Source organism: Tetrao urogallus (assembly GCF_951394365.1).
Source record: "Tetrao urogallus genome assembly, chromosome: 2".
NCBI classification, from domain to species: Eukaryota; Metazoa; Chordata; class Aves; order Galliformes; family Phasianidae; genus Tetrao; species Tetrao urogallus.
The window spans coordinates 69,425,187-69,444,741 of record NC_136814.1 but is presented as its reverse complement, the minus strand read 5'-3'; the positions used below and the strand labels follow the sequence as shown (position 1 = coordinate 69,444,741).

Sequence of the window (19,555 nt, the reverse complement as noted above, 5' to 3'; positions counted from 1 at the left end):
TGAAGGTTGCTCCTTGGCGCAGTGAATGAAGAACATGCAGGGATTGCTAATGGGTTTGGGAAGCGTAGACTCTCTCTTCTCTCTGTGACCATGCCGTGATCGTGTCTGAGGGCCATCAGTTTACTTATTCTCATTCTCACCTTGCCGAGAAACCTGACGGCTTAGAAGGGGGAAGTAAGGCTGCGCGTGTGTGTATAGAAACATCATGAAGATTATTTCCCCTATTCTAACTAATCCAGTCTTCAGATGCACCATTAGACTCCTTCTTTGCTTACTGTGGATTGGATATTCTCAAGGAACCACACATGTATTAAGATTTGGTAAGATTTCTCGACACTTTTTCATTGTGCGTTTCAACCCGAATGCGATTTACGTAGGATTGACTCCTAAGGGGGTGTTGGGGGACAGCTGGGATGTGCTATCGGAGTCGGGCACCGAAGTCTCTGTGTATTTTGCATCCGGAGGCATGAATTGCTGTGTGTTTTTTTCTGACGCTGCAGCTCTTTGTAGCCGTAGTAACGGCACGATGATGATAATTATAATAACAATGGAGAGAAAAATGACTGGCAAACGCTTTTGCCTAAGAGGCTGCGGAGCTTGCGTGGCTCCCTCATAATGTACCTTATTTTGTTTCCATAGTAGTGGAAGGCGCAGTGCTTCATCAGTTAAAACCTGTCAAGTAGTTGTTAAGTTTCGGCCGCCCGCCTCTGCTCCATCTGAGCGGATGTCGCACGGGCGCGACGCTGTAATCCTCGCTCGGGGCTGGCTTCCCGCTCGCTTGCCTCTTCTCTGGCGTTTAGGGTTAGTGATGGTTTGTTCCTTGTTCCACGCTTGTGAAAGAATCATTACGTTACGCTATAAAAACAAGGCTCTTCTATGTGAGAAAAGTTGCATGAGTTCCAACACCTCCCCCCTCAACGAAAAGAGAGAACAAAAATCATAGATCAGAATGAGATTTCCAAGAAAGCTGAGAGTTTAAAGTCTGTCCCGTCTGGACCGTGAAACTAACCTCAGCAGCACTGACCGTGCGCGCATTTGTGTATAAGTGCATAAGAAAACAAGCGAGAGAGACGTTCCGGCCACCATGCCTGCCCTGTCAAAGTTTTGCAGTAGGCAGGGACAGGGCGGAAGGGAAAGTGAACCTCACCTCCTAGCCGAGGTGTGCGGGCCGGGAGGGCTGCGGTCCCGGAGGAGTGGGCGAAACGTGGAGGGAGTGGGCAGCCCGAAAGTGGCTCCCCCGGGCAGGCGGCAGCCTCGGTGCCTCTCACCCTCGCACCGACCGCTGGGAGCTGCAGCAGCCTCTGCATCTCTTTCCGTGGGGCACTGAAAACTCTCGTCTTCTCCCGGGAGTAGTGTCTCGGTGTGTTTCTAATTTTGTTTAAATTCCCCACCCCCCCACCACCCCACTCCCCCCCATGCTCACTTTTATTTGGAGGGGAAGATTAGTAATGATTAAAAAGTCACCAGCCTGTTACTGATCTCGTGTGCTGAATTCCTAGTAGCACTTATTTTCTGCTTCCATCTGGTCTAAAGGTGGTGCTTAAGGCACGTTGCTCTTAGCAACCGTCTTGAGGAATGCTTGTTTCTTTGGACATGGCTAAGTGAGTCCGTATATCATTGCCAGGTTGATTTTGCATTCAGTCTGCTCTATAATCATGGCTGTGAAATTAGCACCGGAGCTGTGTGATGTAGCGCAGTCCAGTTTGGGCAAACCAGGATTCGTGACTGGTGCCAAGGGTTGGACCTTTGAATTATTTTCAAGCGTAGCTGTTGTGTGTAAACAAGCATCTTCCTGGCCATATTACACCAAGAGGTGAGCTTTCCTCCTTTTCCATCCTCTCTGAATTGGTAATCCAGAGTACCTACAGAGCTACCCTGCCGAGCAGTGTTTGGGAGAGACTTGAACAATAAATGATCCTGAGACTGGAGGTGGTACAGTGGGACTCTGCCACCCAGAGTAACCATGGTCCCACATGCACTCATTTTTCTAGGCTAACTTCCACACTGTCCTTGGGTCACACAGTCAGGTAACAGGGTACACTCACTCCATTGTTTGTAGCAGCAAAGACTGAGTCTGCTTCTAAAGCACAGAATGATTTTTCTGGTCTTTAAATTGTCACCAACCCAACTGTAAGGCTTTGAAGCAGGGAGTGGTTGTTTAGCTTATCTTAGTATGAGAAATTTTAGAATCAGGAGAGCTGGAGGAAGACTTCCCCCTTGCTCAGCTGGGCCTGTTGCACATTGCCTCTTTAAAGAGTCTGGACTGAGCCTGGTCCAGGTGTGCAGTGACTCTGTGACTATGAAAGATGTCCAGCTCCTTCCCCAGGGGTGACAGCTCCGTGCAGGGCATGGTGGGAAGGAGGGAGGATCTTTGTTTATTTCTTGAGAGGAGAATATCCCTCCGCCCCTATCTCCTCTGAGTGTCCTTGAGACCAAGGGCTGGGATGCCCATCTCTGGCCGTGGATTACTCCCCAAGCAGCGAAAGCTGAGGAGTTCCCTGCAGAAGGCAGCCTGCCAGCCCCCGCTCTTCTTCCTCAGCCAGCAGTGCTATGGCAACAGGGGAGATCTTGGAGCCTGCCAGAGCCCCATCCCACTCATTCCTCCTGTGCAAATTAACCACCATGGATTCACATTGTCCTTCCCACGGCTTCTGTAATTGTTGGGACTAGCCAGCATCTCATCTCCTTTCTCTCTCTCAAGGTATCTTTTAGCAATCACACAGGGAGCTGTAGCCACCTGGGATGGCACAGGTTGCTTCTGCCTGTGCTTCATGAAGCAGGCACTGGGAGAGGTTGTGCAGTGTCTCCATTTGCACCCAGCCCCGTGTCTGTTGCTGCCAGAGTGGGACAGCCAGGTGTGCAGGCATCGCATCAGCCTCACCGAAGTGATACTCTGCTTCACGTGGTGTGCGAGCAGCTTCCCTCTGCTGCTCCTGAATGGCTTCCCACAGGCAAGCCCTGTAAAAGCAGGAGGCTTGTGCCCACCATAGCCGAGGGTTTCTAACGGGAGCTATAACAATTGCTCAGTTAAACTTAAACCCGGCCCAGTGCTGTGCATATCAGGCCAGGTCCCAGCCTGGCGAAGGAGGATAGCAGCCTGGCGAATGAGAGATATTAGTCTTTGCTAAGTGTGATTGAAGCCTTTTCCTTATTACTTGGCACCATTAGAAAAGCCCAAATCTGTGACCGTCGGCGGATCCCCTCCATTATCGGGGACCGCTTTTCACAGTTCTCTTATTCCGTGCCCCTGTGCAGTGGAGGAACAGACCCAGGACAGCAGCTCCCAAGAAACACCAAGTAGTGGAGCCGGGCTGGGCCGAGTCGTTCCCGAGCCCCATTGTCGCCGGGTCCCGCAAGCCCCCTCGCTCCTGCCTTTCCCCCCCTCGGGGCACGCCGGCACTCGTACGGCTGAATGAGCGAAGCCATTAAGAGCTGTTAACTACCAGTAACTCTCCACCTGAGTTCACGCAAACCCATTTCTTCTCGCCCAAGGCAGTAAGAGGCCGGGCTGCTTGAAACCCCTCTTTTCTTCCCTGTTCCTATGTGGTGCTCTTTGAACTCCACAGTACTCTAAAAGGTTCTTCTTTATTTAAATTACCCCTTTCGGGCCTTGTCTCTGCTACTGAGAGCAACGCGGAACAGAACCCTGCTCGTCTTTCCTACGGCAAAGGTTGGTGAGCGGGACGGGAAAGCGGTTTGGCCCTAATTCCCTCTCAAGTTACTCAGGTGAAAACGTGTGAAAGATCAAGGATCTTCCCCAGGGAGCTCACAGACCCGATAAGGAGGATATAAAGAAAATTAAAGGTCTATAGTCTAACCTCTCTGCTAGTTTGGTGTTGCAGGTGACTGCGGTGAAAGCTAGCTTCAGGCGGATGGGAAAGGGGCGTAGGTGTTGTGGGATGGAATGCATCTTGAAAAAGAAGGGGGGAGGCAGAGTTTAAAAGCAAAAGAAAGCTAAGACAAAAGAGGTGGAATGCTTTTCAAGGAAAGATGGTGTTGTACTCCTCCAGGAATAATTTCCTACTACTGATTTTTTTTTTTTTTTTTTTTTTTTTTTTTTTAACTAGAGAAAAGGAAAAACAACACTAACACATCAAGCCATTACGAAAACTAGTATTTTCCCGCTGTCCTTCGTGAAGCAAAATAATAAGAATAGTTGCAAAATAGAGCTATGTATGGTCGATAGCGTAATCTGTGAGTCTGAATAGAAAAAAAAAAAATAGAACAACTGGGCTCCACTGTGGGATCTCAGAGAAGGGAATTACTCTGCACCGGAGAATTCTGTCGTGAAAGTGCGGCACAGGTTTTGTCTGCCGTACTGCTTAAATGAGCCCTCTTTGCTCAAAAGGATTGAGTTTATCTACACAAGAATGTTTACAATGGGGCTCGGCAAAACCAGCCAGGAGGTTGCATCATCGCGTTAGCTGCCTGTGCAGTTGTCATGGGGGCCGGCCCATACGTTTCTGTGATTTAAGTGACCGTTCTTATCAGATGGTTTTAGACACAGCAGAGACATGGAAGAGCAGGGAGAGCTAGCTCTGTACAAAAGGCTTTGCAACCAGAGTTTAGGTGAGAAATACCCGCTGATTGAGCTGGAGTTTTACTAGAGCCTCGATGTGCACCATCTTTCTTTTGCATTTTACGCTGGCACTTTTTTTTACTGGAAGGACATAAGCTTTTTGCGTATGTTTAAATGGCAGAACGTACAGAGCTGGCTTTGATCAGATCGAGAGTGTGATCAAAATCTTCAAAGCAAATACTTGTAGTAGCCCTTAGAGGTCTGTGTGTTGGTAATTCCAATATATAGAGCCAATGAAAATTTTACTGCCAAGGACAAGAAGCTTTAAATACACGTTAACATCCACACAGAGAGGAGTTCAAAATCGGTCTTACAAACAGCAACAGAAATCTTTGAAAGAGGAATAAGGTTAAGAGCCTCGGGAAGGCAGCAAGAAGGTGAGAAGCATTGTTATTGACTGCTCTAGATTAAACGGTACAGAGGAAGATTTCAATTTGATAACGTCACAGCCCTTCCTGTTTTTCTTTGCTACTTCTGCTGACAATTTGGTAAGGTAATTAAATTGGCTGATTGAAGTCACAGTGGTCATGGAGCGATAAAGACCATTTGGATTTAATGGAATTTAGAAACAACAGTGCACTGCACACAACTCTTACAGAACGAGAATTTTAATGACTCATTCAGGGTGCTGACTACATAGAACGTCCTGGATGAGTTTAATTGAAAGGGCAAAGCAGATTAGCTGTATACAGTCTTTTTTGCACTAGATAGGGGAATTAGAGTTATCCCTTTAAAAGACTCATTATTGCATTATCAAGATTTAATGTAGGTTAAGAAAGCTTTCATCCGTGTGGGCTGTCTGGAATATCCCCAGATCCTTTCAACCGGTGTTTGGAACACCAACTGCTTTGTAAAAGGATTTTCACACAATTGTCTGATAGATTAGGTGGTGAGACGTATAACTCACTTCATTCTGACTGCTACCTGGCTTTTGAAGTGATGCAGAGTTCAAGTAATACCTTACATTTGAATGTGGTCGTCGAAGGGAATGGTATCTGTCCCTGGAGATAAGAAACCAGAGAAAAAGAGATTTGCCAGCATTTTCTAAACTCAAATTTTATTTATTTATTTTATATAAGGGAAACACCACTTGCTTTAGAAAAAATTAAACCAAACATTTTCTACTTGTTGCAAAATAATTGTAGATCTTTGTCCCTAACTTAATTTATTTACTTTTTTTTTTTTTTTTTTTTGCCTTTGTTTTTACCTTCACTCACTCCAGTCTCTTCCTGAGGAGCAATTACTAGAAGTTCTGTCAATAATTCAAAAGAGAAACTAGAAAGCGCCTTATTTCCATACTCCTCAATCTGCAAGGCAAATTAATGTTTCCTGAATAAGCTTTTTATAATGTTAGGCTGTAATGTATGTTGGAAGATTAGATTAAACAATATGATGACATAATACAATTGTGCAGTCACATCTGAATTGGAATATGCAGAATAAAAGATCACTATCATATTAATACTTATAATTTTGTACTTTTTTTTGCTCCTTTATTCTTCAGTAATAACAGTCTTAGGTTTATATAGTGCCTTCAGTTTAAACAGCCAAAGCTTTCAGTAATGCAAAGAAAACAGAACAAACATGTAATGATCACTATTTCAATTACTGGAGCTCAGCCAGCTCTGGATAAACTAGACAGTGTTGTAATACTATGTAAAACACTAACCAGAAGTTCAAAAAGTGTATATTTAATTACATTAAAAGGTAAATCTCAATTAAAACCACAAAGCTTTTTTTTTTGTGTGGAATAAAAAATTAGAGTTGACCCATAGATGTGGTGCTGATCCACAGGTGTGGTGCTTAAGACTGCTCTTTTTACATCTGCTGCAAATATTTTCAAGTGATTTGTATCAGCCTGGATTTAGACTTCCTTGAAACTTATTACTGAATAATGTTTCCAAAGTGCTATTGAAATAGAATAGGATTTCATATAGGATCATATTTGATAGCTATGTTTATTTAACTTTCAAACAATTAAACCTTCTTAGCTTATATATTTCTAAAGTGCTTCCTCTTCTAGGTATTTTTGCTTGGGCTAAAGGAGAGTGCTGCTAGTATTGTGACTACTGGGATAGTTTGAAATATACCTACGTTGTAGCCTTTGAATAAAAATGTTCATCCATAGCTGATAATATTTTGTCATTAACACGTCAGAAGGTTAATTCATAGGCCTTATAGAATTTTATTTTTATATTTGGGGAAATGCATTCACTCACGTTTGGTAGAAATCTAATTTATTATATTTGTGTTTACATTCCTAAACTTTTAAAATTTGGTCTTCATTAAAACAGTTATCTGGATTTAAAAGTCAGTTAATATAGGAATGTTGAGGATATCTGTTGATATTTCATTGTGAGAAAGTCCTTGATCGCCAGTTACTAATTCTTACACATTAGATTCTATAACACTGATGGAAGAACAGTTCAGGGAGAACTTAATATGATTTCAGGAGCTGTTGTTCAGGTGACTTAATGAATTTTCTAATTCACTGTAGGCTGAATATCTTTTTTTTTTTTTTTAATTCAAAAAAAAAAAAAAAAAAAAAGCAAATACTTCAGTGTGTGTCTCCAGTGTTTCTCTATTGTATAAACAGTAAAAATAATCTGAATTCAAAAGGTGTAGCTAAATCTAGTACCAAATGATCCATGCTGTATTTTAAAATGGATGAGTGGAAAAGGTAATGATTTACTGTTATGAGAACCAAACATTTTTAAAGAAAAATACTTTTTTCTTATGTGATTTCTTCCCTCTTCATTTCTCCATTTATTTATTTATTTATTTATTTATTTATTTATTTATTTATTTATTTATTTATTTATTTTAATAGGCTAAAGTTTTTAAAGGTGCAGTGTAAACCTAGCCAGAAGGGGAACATTAATAATATCTTTCTATTAATTTTTGGAAAGTCTTGGCTTTCCAAACTTTCTGGTAAACTAAGTGAAAAATTAAAACATGAAAGGACACATCTCTACCTAAAACTTGGTGTAAACCTGGTTTAAACCAGCTTTTATGCCTCCTTTATAGTATGTGGAGATTGAAGGATTAAACTAAGTTGACTTAGAGTGGACAATACTTACGTTGCAAATGTTAATCTGAATGAACCCTGCAGTTCCTGACATCGACCACCATCTGGAGGAAATGGAGGTGGATTGAGCAGGGTTTTCTTGCCACGTGCTGAACTCAAATTCTCAGGTAGAAACTTAACACGGCAAGATAAATTTGTCAATGAGTCAACATCCCGTTCTTGATGTTAAAATTAAAAAGCAGTGAAACAGAATTCTCACTCTTCTAAAAACTCACCAGAAAACAAATGATGTTTGTTTTCACAATAGATAATCAAAGTCAGACCTGTACATAAGGACTTGTTTGTGAATACTTGTTTTTATTTAACTAATTACTGAAGTTTATTGAGTGAATTTTATCAAGCTTGATTTTAAAGATGCAGAACTACTTCAGCTTTGGGAGAGCTTGCCATCTTCACATTTAGCTTTAGTATCTCCAGTAATATATTTCAAATTAAGTGTCCTATTTCTGTGAATACAAAAATAGTTATTACTTTAAAGTATTTTTTGTCATAAGATAACAGACTGAATTTAAAACATTTTTATTAAAATGCTCATTCATGTGCATACGCATTCTTACTAGGCAATAATCTGGGTTAAATTACTAAGAGTTGCTATATAATCTAATATTTTGGTGTTTTCTCCTTCTCTAGAAGCTAAAAATATACAAGTTATATCATCTGTTGAGCTAAATATGTATCAGCTGTATAAATCAGCTCATTTGTACAGTTATTTAAAAATTACAGAATTAGAACACAACTTGCTGAACAGTCTATAATAATAAAAGAAATAATAAGAAACAATAGTAACCAAGATAAGTCTGCATCAAATACTTGAGTCTCGCATCTCAACATTTTAAACTGTTTTTCTTTCTTTAAAAATCAACAACAACAACAACAAAAAAACAACAACAAAAAAACGTAATCAACTATTTGAAGCTTTCCGTTTACAGTTCATGTAGGAAAACCATGAAGAAAGTAGGGTTCTTTTAGGCAAAGGCAGAACATATATTTCTGCCTATGCTTACTGTGTCAGTACTTGATCATGAGTCAATATCAACTCCTTACACTGTCAGAAAGACAGATCCTTTGGTATTGCTAAGTGGATTTAAATTGTATGTTTCTATATCACGTGGGATATGAAATCTGTGTATACTCAATGAAGTTTCTTATAGGCTAATTATTTACAGGTACGTTTCATGGGTCACATATTGAAATAAGATACCTGTAGTGTACTTTAAATGTAATGTTTTCTAACTTCATAGAATGGTCTGCGTTGAAAAGGATCATCCAGTTCCAACCCCCTGCTACGTGCAGGGTCACCAACCGCCAGACCAGGCTGCCCAGAGTCACATCCAGCCTGGCCTTGAATGCCTGCAGGGATGGGGCATCCACAATCTCCTTGGGCAACCTGTTCCAGTGCGTCACCACCCTCTGAAAAACTTCCTCCTGATATCTAACTTAAACCTCCCTTGTCTCAGTTTAAAACCATCCACCCCTGTCCTATCGCTATCCACCCATGGAAACAGTTGTTCCCCCTCCTGTTTGTACACTCTCTTCAAGTACTGGAAGACCACAATAAGGTCTCTCTGGAGCCTTCTCTTTTCCAAGCTAGGCAAGCCCAGTTCCCTCAACCTTTTATCATAAGCTAAGGTCAGTGATTTACATTAGTGCAAGAGGAGTGAGAGTCAGATATAAGTTGTTGAGCACTGTTCAGAGAAAGAAAACTTTTAGATCATTCTAGTGTTAAAGCTATCAATTATGTTAATATCCATATAAATTTGTTTATTGTAGGTATATTCATTGCTTTGGATAAGTTGGTGATAGAGTATTTTTGCTAAGATGCATGAAGAGATCCTAAGCTATGCTAAATGATGCTTGTTCTTCAAGTCATGCTATTTATGCTAGTCCAATTAGCAAAGGATCTCTTTTGAGAATCTTTCCTTGATTTTTTTTTTTTTTTTTCCCCCAAATTATCTTTGAAGATCACATTACACTTTTTAATAGTTTAATTTTCACTTATTTGTTCTAATTTACAATATTTAACAACATATTATAAAACAGATGCAACATAATGGAGAATTTTTTCAAGCAGAGACTTTTTAAAATTATTACTTTTTTACATCTGGAAAGAGTGTACTCACTGAACAAAGATATTGTGGTCCAGTGCTAGCAATACAGCTTGATTTGCTGTTCAAATACTGCAAAACAATCCAAAACTTTGTGCTGCTTACAACTATACATGATTAATAATAAAGAACATGAAGATGACACAGTCAGAAGTAAAGTTTAAAGGAAAAAAAAATCATCGGTATTCAGCAACATTTATCCTATGAGGCAGGAAATCTTTAAAATATATTTCATGTTACCTACTCATTAAGGAATTAGATATAAGGTACATTAGAGAAATTAAAATTATGCAAAGTACTTAAAATCAGGAAAATTAATTTGTTCTTCAAATGCTGCATCATAGTCATTTTTTTATGTTTGTTAACAGGGACATTTGTGTTCACTTTGCTACACACATTTCACTCATTTCAGTACCTGAAAGTTGTTTATAAAATTTATACAGAACCTCAAATAAATTATTGGCCTGCATTCAAGTGTTACACACAAAACTCGTTTTTCTTGCTTCACGTTGTGTCGCTTAACGAAGATCAATATTAGGACTCGAAGCTAGGAAATCTAATTTGTAGAATTATTGCTTATTTGATTTTTGCTCTAAAACGCTATTTACAGTTCTCATGACTTACTATACTTACAAAATTTCCTGTACCCACATGGATATGTTTTTCATTCAAATTGAAAGATTTTTCTATGCAATACATACCTATATTTTTAAATTTAGAGTTTCTGGTGTTGCATAGCACCCATATTATAAATCTTTCTAGTCCGTGTAAGAATTAACTTCAGATATTTCACAGTTTGAAGCTGGTATTTTAAAAGAAGGTGTGCAAAACAGGGCCATTGACTAGTCAGATCTAATATCATATAAATATGGATTTATTCTTTCTTTGAAGATGGTATGTTTAGTACTGAGGGAGTATGTCTCGCTGATTTTCAAGAGCTGTGCTTTTGTATCTGTCCATTTTCAGAGAAGTGTGATTTTTGGCTGACAGTTTTTCAGTACTTGACTCTGTGACTTGAGTGATGGGCTATTTTAAATACTACTTGGTCATGTCCTCAGATATCCCTGACTACACTATTTTCTCTTCTCCCTTCACCCATTCTCTATATGCGTAAAATGTATAGGCAGAGTAGAGGTAGTTTGAGAAAGCTATAGGAGTTGAAAATGCAGCATATGGAAAGGAGCTTAGTGTAGTTAATGAAAAAACACTAACAAAAAAACCCACCGAAACATGGTTTACATACAAATAAACCACATAGACTATGCAAATAGTAGATTTTTTCTTTCTGTTTGTTCACAATTAAATATGAAGATGTTACTTGATAAAGTGATTCAGTAATATCAAAAGGACTATTTTTTTGGAGGCTAAGAATTTAATTCAGAGTTTACAAATCTCTTTGCTCATTACTGGATATCTAGCATAACGCTTACATGAAGTACAGAGGCATAATTCAGTATTCTATTCATGCTCAGATCTGATCTTCTCTTAGTAGTAAAGGAAACATACTAGGATGTAGGTCCAGCAAGTGGCAAGCTATGCGTATGCCACATGTGTAAGCAGCTGAGGGAAGAAAACAGAAATTTAGGAAAGGTACATATGACTTCCTTTCAGCACTGCTATGTGTATTTGTTTGGATATTCCCTGAGAAGAAAAAGCCATAAAATGCATTATTAAGGTTTATTTCTTCAGTCTTCAGAAGACTCTACCATTCACAATATTCAACATACCTGCAGAAATTTACTTCATGACTGTGATATGGCTAAGAAAAATATGCCCAAAATGCATTAAATCAGATTTTCTAGTATCTTTTCAAACCTACCTAACCAGGAAAAAAAAAAAAAATCCCATTTAAAGATCAAATCAGAGTTAGCTAGTCACATCTTCAGTATTATGTTTGTGACATTTTGTGTCTAGACATTGGGTGTTAATGGCATAGCATTTGTTGAAACCTAAGATAAGAATATACCATATTCTCATATAAACACAGTATGTATTGCTTTTCTGAGCGTTTTCCACTCTTTTCATTGTGACATGGTGCTTGAATTGTGTACAAATATTGCATCTTGCTCTCTTGTGGGCACAGGAGATCTGCCCTCATAGATTTCTTTTGACTGTTGACTTACAATTCATTAGAAATTTGCAGTGAATGCTTTTGGGAGTCTTTTTTTTTCCAGCTACTACAGACCATTCCAAAAATCTTTTTTTTTTCTTTTCATTTTGGAGTTGCACAATGTACTGGCTTCTTATTCACCAAAGCCCATCTGTCAGTTATAAATACAGAAAACTAAAAGCTGTTTATCATCTGCTCTTCTTTAGATGTATATTTACAAAAGCAAGCATCAACATTTTCATTAATCCATATTAATAGATTATTGAACTTTTGATCGTAGGCCCCCTTATTTCTAACAGTCATTTCAGGGCAACAGTGTATTTGTGAATTTAACAAAAGAACTAGGTAGCAACAGTCTTACAGTTGCAGGCCTGTGTGAATGTATGCACATAACATTCATTTTCGTGTGATGGTTGCCTAAATGTAGGGGGGAAAAAAATAGTAGAATTTCTCCTTTGCTGGAGTTGTTTAACATGAAGTGGGAGAATTGCCTGAGGGTACATCAGGGGGTCTTTGATGGAAGGGCTGATAAGGACTATCCATCTGCTTCCTGACAAGTAGTGTGAGTATGGGATAGCAAGGGGTTGTGAAGGTGGCAGAGACTATTCTCACATGGTGTTATCTTTGTGAACATTTTTAAAGTGCTCGTGAAAACAAACAAACAAAAAAATCACGAGGAATGTCATGAAATGCACAGTCAAGCATATTCATGAAGTTAAAAAAAAAAAAAAAGAAAAAAGAAGAAAAAAAAAAAGAAAAAAAGAACAGTTTGGAATATGTTACCCTAAAAAAGTAGAGCTAAATTCTGTGAATGGAACTATGGGCATATGTATGCATTCAACAACACCGTCATCCAGCCCCAGCTGTTAAGAATTTGGAAAATTCTTGCTATCACATCAACTTGATTTTAACACAGAACAATAGTAGTAGCAGAATCTTCGCTTAGTGTGAACTCGCATCTGCCTCTGTACTAGAACCAGAGGAAGTACTTGTGCTAATATTGGCAGCTATAACTAGAAGTACTGTAAATCAGAAGACTGTATTAAAGCTGATTTCTGCTGAGCTTGGCAGCCTACAACTATGAAACTACAATTAATCCTCAGGCAGTTTTTCTGGCCTCCACTGTACCAAGCTATGATGTGTTGAGGACCAACACATAGTTCTTTGTTGGGCAATTAGGGAAACATCTGAAGAGGGAGAAGATCTTCATTACTGCCATATCTGGTTAGGTACAATTTCCACAAAAGCTTGCCCACATGAATAAATTTAGAAGTATTGTAAATAGTTGCAAAGTCAGAAGGGATTTTATTACCCTGATTCATCCTGTTGAGCCATTATTTTTAAAGACAAGAAGCAGAACAAAGTGATTAAAAATTAGCTTATGTATTAGAGTTCGTTTACTCTGAAGCTGAAGTCATCCATGGAAGATCATGTTGCCTATCTTGGCAGAAAACAAAACTGAAAACCAGAAAATATTGGCTTTTCTGTCATCCTAAAGAGAGATAGTAGAATGAGAGGAAAAGTGAAAGACAGTAGTCTGAGTGTTCGTGAAATATTTTGCAGCTGGAAAATATTGAGCTGTTGAACAAAAGGATTTTCTGTCAGGGCTGGCAAAGGAAATGAATACACTGAGATTTTCAGATGTGTATTAAGAATTCTAAGACATATTATCCTTAGTATAATATTTTATGTTTGCAGTGTGATTCACCTAGAACTTATAAAGGTGATAGTTTTCTTTTTGTTCTTTGTTTTTGTTTTTTTTTTTTTCTTTTAAAAATATCCTTAGCGTACTTTATAATTGCAGTTTTCTTAATTAAGTTTTTTTATATTCTTTGGAAATATGTTGCTTTTCAGCAGAATGTAAGACTTTTAGACACTCATTTAGCTTGATTTACATCACAGGCAAGCAATTTTGCAGAGAGTTTATTTCAGAGCTAAAGCTAACATTAAGATTTCTATAAAATGTGCAAATTTTGTTTTTAATTGGTTTATCTGTCTTGTAGTGGATATATATATATTTTCTTTTTAATTAATTTATTTTATAATCTTTGCTTCAGTGGGAAACAATTCCCTCCTCTCATATAAACACTGTCATGAGCTATACAAATAGGGAGCAAGTGGGACAAAACCTTTCAAACTTTATAAGGTTCCATTTTCAAAAAGTGTGTTAAATTGAATGTGCTGCAAATGTCTTGGGTAATGGGCTTCAGGCATGCTATAACTTCATGTAAGTGTATGTATCCTTTTCCCTGATCTGGGCCTATATGATTCAAAATATATCTGTTTTATGTTCCTCTGTATCAGATTTTAATGTAGGTGTAATCCCAATTTCTACAAAAAGAAATTTTGTTAAGAATTTCAAAATGAAACTGACAGTAAATGATGCCTGTAGAGCTGTTTTCACTGTTACTTTCTTTTAATATACAATGTTATTAAGAAAGGACCCAATGAAAATGTAATTTTATGGTATGAATATATTTATTTCTGGAAAAGTAGAAAATCATGAGCAACAGAGGGAGGAGACTAAGTAATGGTTCTTCTTTTGTTCTTTTTTTTTTTTTTTTTCAATAAAATTTGAATATATTCAGACAAGGTATTTTTAAAAGAAAAAAGATACACCAACAACGAAAAATAAAATGACGTTATTCATTGCCAAGGAATGTTCTGGCCCTTATCTTTTCAGCAGTTTAAGAAAGGTTTACGCTGGACACTAATAACTACTTTTGGCTCTGTAAATCCCTGCCTAATTATGGAAAATGGGATAAACAGAGTAAAAGTTGTTGCGTGATTGCATTGCTTCTTTCTTTTCCTTTACATTTTGATTGTTGCAAGATGTTGCAAACATGGTTGTGTGTGTTGGGAAAATGGATCTTTTCATGCTACTTTATAGCCAATCTTATGCTCTCCATAAAACGCATCATCGTAGAATATAAAAAGTAATGTCAGTGAGCTACTGGACTGTTACTGGAGATTAAGATAAAGCAGGTGAAGAAACAGGTAATACAGTCTCCATACATGGATGAGATAATGGGAATTGTTTAGATACTGTAGAGGAAAAAGGAATTTTAAAATACATGCTAAAAATATCAAGTGGTATATGGCAAGTAAGTATATAGAATAGAAATGAAACAAGGAAAATTGAGCAGTTGGCAAAGCAGTATACATCCAAAGGTGAGTATTCAGCTCTGCAGTGAACAATATTGTGGAAATGCAGTTCTAGAGCAGCAGCATCAAATATATTGGTGAGTACAATGGCCAGTATATCTTATTTTTGAAGTACAGCATCTCACTCTTCAAATAATGTTATTGCAGCATTTATTTCAGAGTAGCATTGCTTTAAAAGCTTAAAGTTATCCTTAGAAGGCCTGAGATAAAATAGTGAAGTTCGGAGTATTTAGCTAATCTGAGGCCTGTGCTAGCAGTGGAGCTAATGGCCTATTGAAATGAAGACGTACACAATGGTACTCCTAGTTACATAAGCTTGTATCCAACTTTCAGTTTCTTATATTGCTTTTCTCAGAAGAAGAGAGAGAGTAGAAATGTGAAAATGTTTCTAAGAAACTTCAAAGTAATTTGATCTTATTCATCACTTAAAAAAATGTTTATTTCCTTCTGAGCACTAACTGTAGCGAGTTACATACTGGGAACATACTGGGAAAGTACTATTATAAAAGCACAGAAACTGGAAAACATGGTTTTGTATTGCAGCCAAACTCATGCTGACAAGTATTCCTGTGTCACAAAAACGCATCTATTGTCTGTTATTAGAAAAATAGATCACTTTCATCGTTACCTCATGGTAAGAAAACTTATTCTTTAAAATTCTTTGTAAACACAATAATCGTATTTTTAACAGTAGTCATTTTAGAATGGTAGGCTTTCACATGATAAGATATATAAGACAAAACAAACAGAAAATTTTGAAATTTCCAAGTGTTGCTCTTCAAAGCTGGGAGGTAGTCATCTAATACATTCATATTATCTAATCTCTCTCCACATTATGTACATATGTGCATAATGTAACATTTACATTTAGTCAAAATGACAAACCAAGCAATATTATTTTTGCTTGCATATAAAGCTAATCTATAAAATAATTGCTGTGCAATTACCCTGCAATTTTTGTTCAATAATTTTCAATTTTAATTTAGAAATTTTGAAACTATTTTCTTTCAAATCTATGTGAGCTTAGATTTTTTTTTCTGTTGTTGTTGGTTTTCATATATATATTTTTTAAATCCATGCTAAAGTAGTATTTCCTTGTGAAGTGAAATTCTGTGAGCTTATTCTCAATTTTCATCATCAGGAAACCATAAGCAATACTTCCTCTGAATATGACTGAAATCTTTTTCTTTTTGGTAATTATGTTTAAAACAATCTTTGCAGAGTTTTCCTAGTCTCTAAGAGAATATTTGAAAGGTACTTCAGATTAAGTAGAACAGTAAATTATTAACATATTAACTGTCACTGAAGAACTCACTGTGTAGATATTGTGAAAGAAGGATGTCATAAAAGGTAGACTCAGGCATTCTTTTGCTCATATATGGAGCTATTCAAGAACAGTCATTCAAGAAACGTAGTGCAAGAATTCTGCATGAAAAGGCCCAAAGGTCTTTAGCACTGATTACAGTAAACCCTGCAAATTAATTTGTATAATGTATATTAATAGTAAAATTAAAATTGTGAGGTGGAAATTCCATGACCCAAGTTACAAAGTTTTAGCAAAACCAGAAATGTGCAGTTTGGTGCTGACGCTGTGTATCATTTGAGATACGACAAAAGAGTTCTCTAAAATGCAGAAATCATCAGCTAAAGAAGTGTCCATCAAATCTTCAGCTAAGATCAATGTTAAAATCATTGATTCTGCTATCAAAAATTAGTATCATATAATCTAATCATTTCTTATTAATTGATTATTTTATTTTAAAATAATAAATGATTTTGATTTGAATCATTTAAATAGAATTCCTTATACTTAATATGAAAATGATTGCTAAGGAAAATACAGCTACAAATAATACTGGAATACTGATTCTAGATTCAATTCCTTTTTTTCTTCTGAACTGGTCATAAATTGTCTTGTTCCCCCTTTCCAATTAATAACGCAATGAAGGATTGCATTGATGAAAAGAGAGACAAAATATTTGCTGTGTCTCCTGTGTTATTATACTATTTTGGCCAGATTTTGTAAGCTTAGTAAAATGAAGGCTATTGCAAATGTATTTATTATCATTCGTGATACGTTTTACTTTGATAATGAATGACAGAATGACCTATGAAGGTTATCTGGTTGCCCAGGACCAGGTACAAACAACTTTTGAAGATCTATAAGAATGGAGACTGGACAGCCAGTGCCAGCGCTCAGTCAGTGATATTCAGATAGAATCTTTTGTGTTCCAGCTTTTGCGCTCTGCTTCTTGTCCTGGTGCTACGCACTACTGAAAAGAGCCTGGCTCCACCTTCTTTGCACCCTCCATTCATGTGTTTATAAATATGGATAAGATCCCTCCTGTGCCTTCTCTTCTCCAGGCTGGACATCCCCTGTCTCTCACAGCTTTCCTCAGTGGAGAGGTGCTCCAAGCCCCTCATCATCTTTGTAGCACTCCATTGAACTCTTTCCAATATTTTCATGTCGCTCTTATACTTGCCCAGAACTGGACACACTGCTTTAAGTGTAGCCTCACCAACACTGACTAGAGGTGAATGATCACCGCTCTTGACCTGCTAGTGATTTGGCCTAATACAGCCAAAAATACCATTAGCCTTCTTAGTAGCAAGAACACATTGCTGACAATCTGTCCTTTGCAGGTAATAAATGAAGCTTACATTTGTTTTAAGGAACATTTGACTTTTTCCTTTGTCACTAAAGACAACATGAAGATGAAAATCATAAATACATCACATCTGTTCAGAAACATTAAGTGCTTAGAAAAGGAACTCACTACATTTTTAAATATATTTCAGAGAAAAGTGGATAACGTATTCTTTATTGACATATATACATTACCTTATCAGTTCATAGACTTTGTTCTTAAAGAAATTGTAGAACTATTATTTAAATTTATCATCCTAGAAGTCAAAATTTTCCTCAAGAAAACTTCAGATTATAATTTGCCATTTTAGAATGCATTTTAAGTATATTCCTGATTCTTGTTCATCAACATTCTTGATGAATGGGGCTACATTTTAGTTCATACAGGATTTGGTACCAGTACCAGTCCATCCAACTTAGAGAGCTGGTATGTTGAATTTTGACCACTAGGAGATCAACTATTTCTTTTAACTATTTGAGTGTTTTGTTGGTGAAATCCCCTTCTCACAGGTGATTTTTTAACTAAATTAAAGATATAGAAAACTTATTTTTGTGGCCAATAAGGAATGTAAGAGTTGAAGAATTAATTTCTCACCTTCAGTGACAGTCGGGGGATGTTCATAACATTGTGGAATATGGATTTACTTGATAATCTGTTATTCTTGTTTGTTCTTCTCTGTTTCTGGAGTACTTAAAGGTATTTAAATTATAATCTTAGGTAGGTATATGGAACTTTACAACACAAGGTTTAAAAATGAAGGTATTTCTTATATATGATTTAATTTGTATTCTTCCTGGCTGTTAAAGTGGCTGCATCTTGTAATTTACGGGCTTCTCTGGTGTTGATGATGGATGGATAAATTCACCGAGTTTTGATGTCCTTCCTTACTGCTAAACATCTTTCAGAACCAGTCTAGCCTGTGGGGGGAAAAAAAGCCAAAACCACATCTTAAAAAAAATACATATATGTATATATAATCAGTTCATCTGATTCGACAGTGCAGTGCTATTTGAAATAGTAGTTTTGAATTATCTGTGTCCTGTTTTAAATCTTTAGGATAAGTAGTCATTGATATATTTACATTTTATTCTAGGCAAATATGGACACTATTTCACTTCATGCACTTGGAATTAAAGTAAATGTTATTTTGAAGTATATATATCAAATCAAAACAGATGGATCTACAAACAAAGCATATGGATATACATATGCTATAACGTTCTAGAGAATGAACTCTTTGTGAACTCTGATACATAATTGATGAGAAATATAGCATGCTCTTCTAGTAAAGTTCATTTTGTTGACTTTTTATGTCATTGGAAATATAACACACAATTAAAAATAAAATTTTACTTAATATAAGATATTAGTGAATGCTAATTACTTGCAAGTTAATAAACAGTTGCTTTTTGTGAATACACTCAGTGTATATAGAGAGTATCACATGAAATGAACTTGCTCTTTCTGCTTTAAAGCTGGCTGAAGTGTAGGCAGGAAAAGAGGACATACCTTCAAACAGTAACTAAAATATATAAACATTTTGTTTTCATTTGTAAAATATACTACTATGCTGTAACTGTTTTATAAAACAACAATTTCCCTGTTATCTTGATTGTGAAACATCTAAATACCCATATCTCAATATACGCGTACAGCAGGCTGCGTAAGTGAATTAATCTTTACTTAGAAGGGTAATCTTAGAAAAAGACAATCTGGTGGGATTTTTGCAACACGTTATTTTCCATAAGTAAAACCTATGTTGGTTCACAACATCAGAGGCAGATATTGGTGGTGGAAGTTTAACTTTTCCACCAATATTCCATGACTTTTTGTTGCTGTGTGACAGATGTCAGCAGAGGG

General features: G+C 37.1%; 1 protein-coding gene across 1 annotated transcript in view; it reads left to right on the top strand.

Annotated features, from left to right (window-relative positions):
* Window positions 1-205: 205 nt before the first annotated feature.
* Window positions 206-19,555, top strand: part of GRIK2 (glutamate ionotropic receptor kainate type subunit 2) — a gene marked incomplete at both ends in the record, with an annotated part of 345,231 nt that continues 325,881 nt past the window's right edge. Inside the window, one exon of the mRNA XM_079532662.1 lies at window positions 206-320. Within this exon, the coding sequence (XP_079388788.1) occupies window positions 206-320 (115 nt within the window). The remainder of the gene's footprint in view (window positions 321-19,555) is intronic.